The sequence below is a fragment of the Octopus bimaculoides genome, chromosome 23 (assembly GCF_001194135.2).
Source record: "Octopus bimaculoides isolate UCB-OBI-ISO-001 chromosome 23, ASM119413v2, whole genome shotgun sequence".
Classification (NCBI taxonomy): domain Eukaryota; kingdom Metazoa; phylum Mollusca; class Cephalopoda; order Octopoda; family Octopodidae; genus Octopus; species Octopus bimaculoides.
Window position 1 is genome coordinate 24666247 of NC_069003.1, and position 2061 is coordinate 24668307.

Below are 2061 nucleotides of genomic sequence, written 5' to 3' on the forward strand. Positions count from 1 at the left end.
TATATATACACAAACTCACTCGCACACAAACAACCCTACACACATGCACAAACCCTTTTCATACACACCGCACACTAAAACACTACACCCTTACACACACTTACACACTTGCATATATACACACACACATATATACACACATATATACACACATATATACACACACACACAGGCAAATGGAACAACTCGGTGAATGTAGCAATAAAAACTCTGAAGCCAGGAACGATGTCATGTGACGAATTTGTCGCGGAAGCCCACACCATGCACACACTGCGACACCGAAGACTGGTGCAGCTGCTTGCTGTTTGCACTAGGGAGGAACCAATTTACATCATTACAGAACTGATGGATAAGGGGTCACTACTTAATTACCTACGGAATAATAAATTATCTCCAGACATGCTTTCAGTACAGGATCTCATTGAGATAGCAGCACAGGTGAGTATCATACTACTACTACTACTACTACTACTGCCACCACCACCACCACCACTATTATTATTATCATTATTCTTTCTTTGCATGCCATCAAAGTGACACTGTGGTAAAATATACGAACCCCGTTATACCCATCATAAGGGTACACCCATCTGATAAGGGTACAGTTTTGGTTTTATAATGCCAACACATTACCCAATTTAGATATTGGCCAATTCTGTCATGTCTTGATTTGTACTCTGTAGATGCTACTTATTACTACTACTACTACTACTGCTGCTGTGGTCTGGGTGTGCGCTGTGAAGTGTTCTTGAGCAAAACATATCATGTTGTTCTGCAGTCGTTGTGAAGTGTTCTTGAGCAAAACACATCATGTTGTTCTGCAAGCATTTCAACTTCTGACGTATGACACAGATGTGCCCCTGTACAGATGATCTTGGTTTGACTGAGAGAGTGGGCTAATAATGCAAAGCACATGCATTTCAGTACTACAAACAAATCACTTGTGCAGGTCATTCAATAAACACTGAAAAACTCATACATCTTCTTCAACAGGGATAGTCAATCATTATTATTACTAAAGCAGTGAACTGGCAGAATCATTAGCACGCCAGGCAGGATGCTTAGCAGCATTCCATTTGTCTTTACGTTCTGAGTTCAAATTCTACTGGGGTCAACTTTGTCTTTCATCCTTTTGGGGTTAATAAAATAAGTACCACTTGAGCGCAGGGATTAAAGTAACTGATTAAGCCCCTCTTATATGTTTAAATATTGAGTTCAAATCTCACTGAAGGTGACTTTGCACTTGTCATCATCATCAATGAAGCTTGTGGAAGTGCTGCCGCAGCTGTAGACTATAATGAAAATGATTATGAGGAGGAAGAGTATAACGATTATTTGTTTTTCTTCTTTAAAGGTGGCAGATGGAATGAAATACCTTGAAATGTGTAAATATGTTCATCGAGACTTGAGAGCAGCAAACATCTTGGTAGCAGCAAACAAAACTGTTAAAGTAGCTGACTTTGGTTTGGCTCGACTTATCAAGGATGAAGTATATGAGGGACATGGACGTAAGCATTGTTTAACCATTATTTCTGTACATGCCTCTTTATGTCAATGTCTGCCTGTCTATGTATTTATGTGCTCATATGTATACATATATGTGTGCCTAACTTTGTGTTCATCTGCTTAAATGTAGAGCATGTGCTCTGTGCTTGTATCAATTTATTTACATTTAAGAATTTTTGAGCAAGTGTATATGTTTATGCATATACATGTATGTGTGTTACAAGTATGTTAGTACTTTTGTGTTGCATTTTCCAGATAAGTCACTTCATAGTCTTGTAAGGTGTGCGGGCATCACTGGATCATGCTCTGAACGTTGAAGGCAGAGTCCCTTCAGTAGAGATATGTGGGTGAATGTCCTGTATAGTTTTTCAATCTGCATGTATGTATGTCTGTACAGACATGCAGAAATAGATAGTTACACACCCACACCCACAGACACACACACATACAAATATATACATACATACAAACATACATATATATACATACATTCATATATGTACACAAATATGTATATATATATATATATATATATATATATATATATATATATAT

The 2061-nt window shown here is 37.7% G+C and overlaps 1 protein-coding gene across 1 annotated transcript in view; it reads left to right on the plus strand.

Annotated features, from left to right (window-relative positions):
- The window catches only part of LOC106880553 (tyrosine-protein kinase SRK2), a 59772-nt gene that overhangs the window by 53794 nt on the left and 3917 nt on the right, over window positions 1–2061 (plus strand). Inside the window, exons 8-9 of the mRNA XM_052975909.1 lie at window positions 173–438; window positions 1355–1508. Of these exons, the coding sequence (XP_052831869.1) occupies window positions 173–438; window positions 1355–1508 (420 nt within the window). The remainder of the gene's footprint in view (window positions 1–172; window positions 439–1354; window positions 1509–2061) is intronic.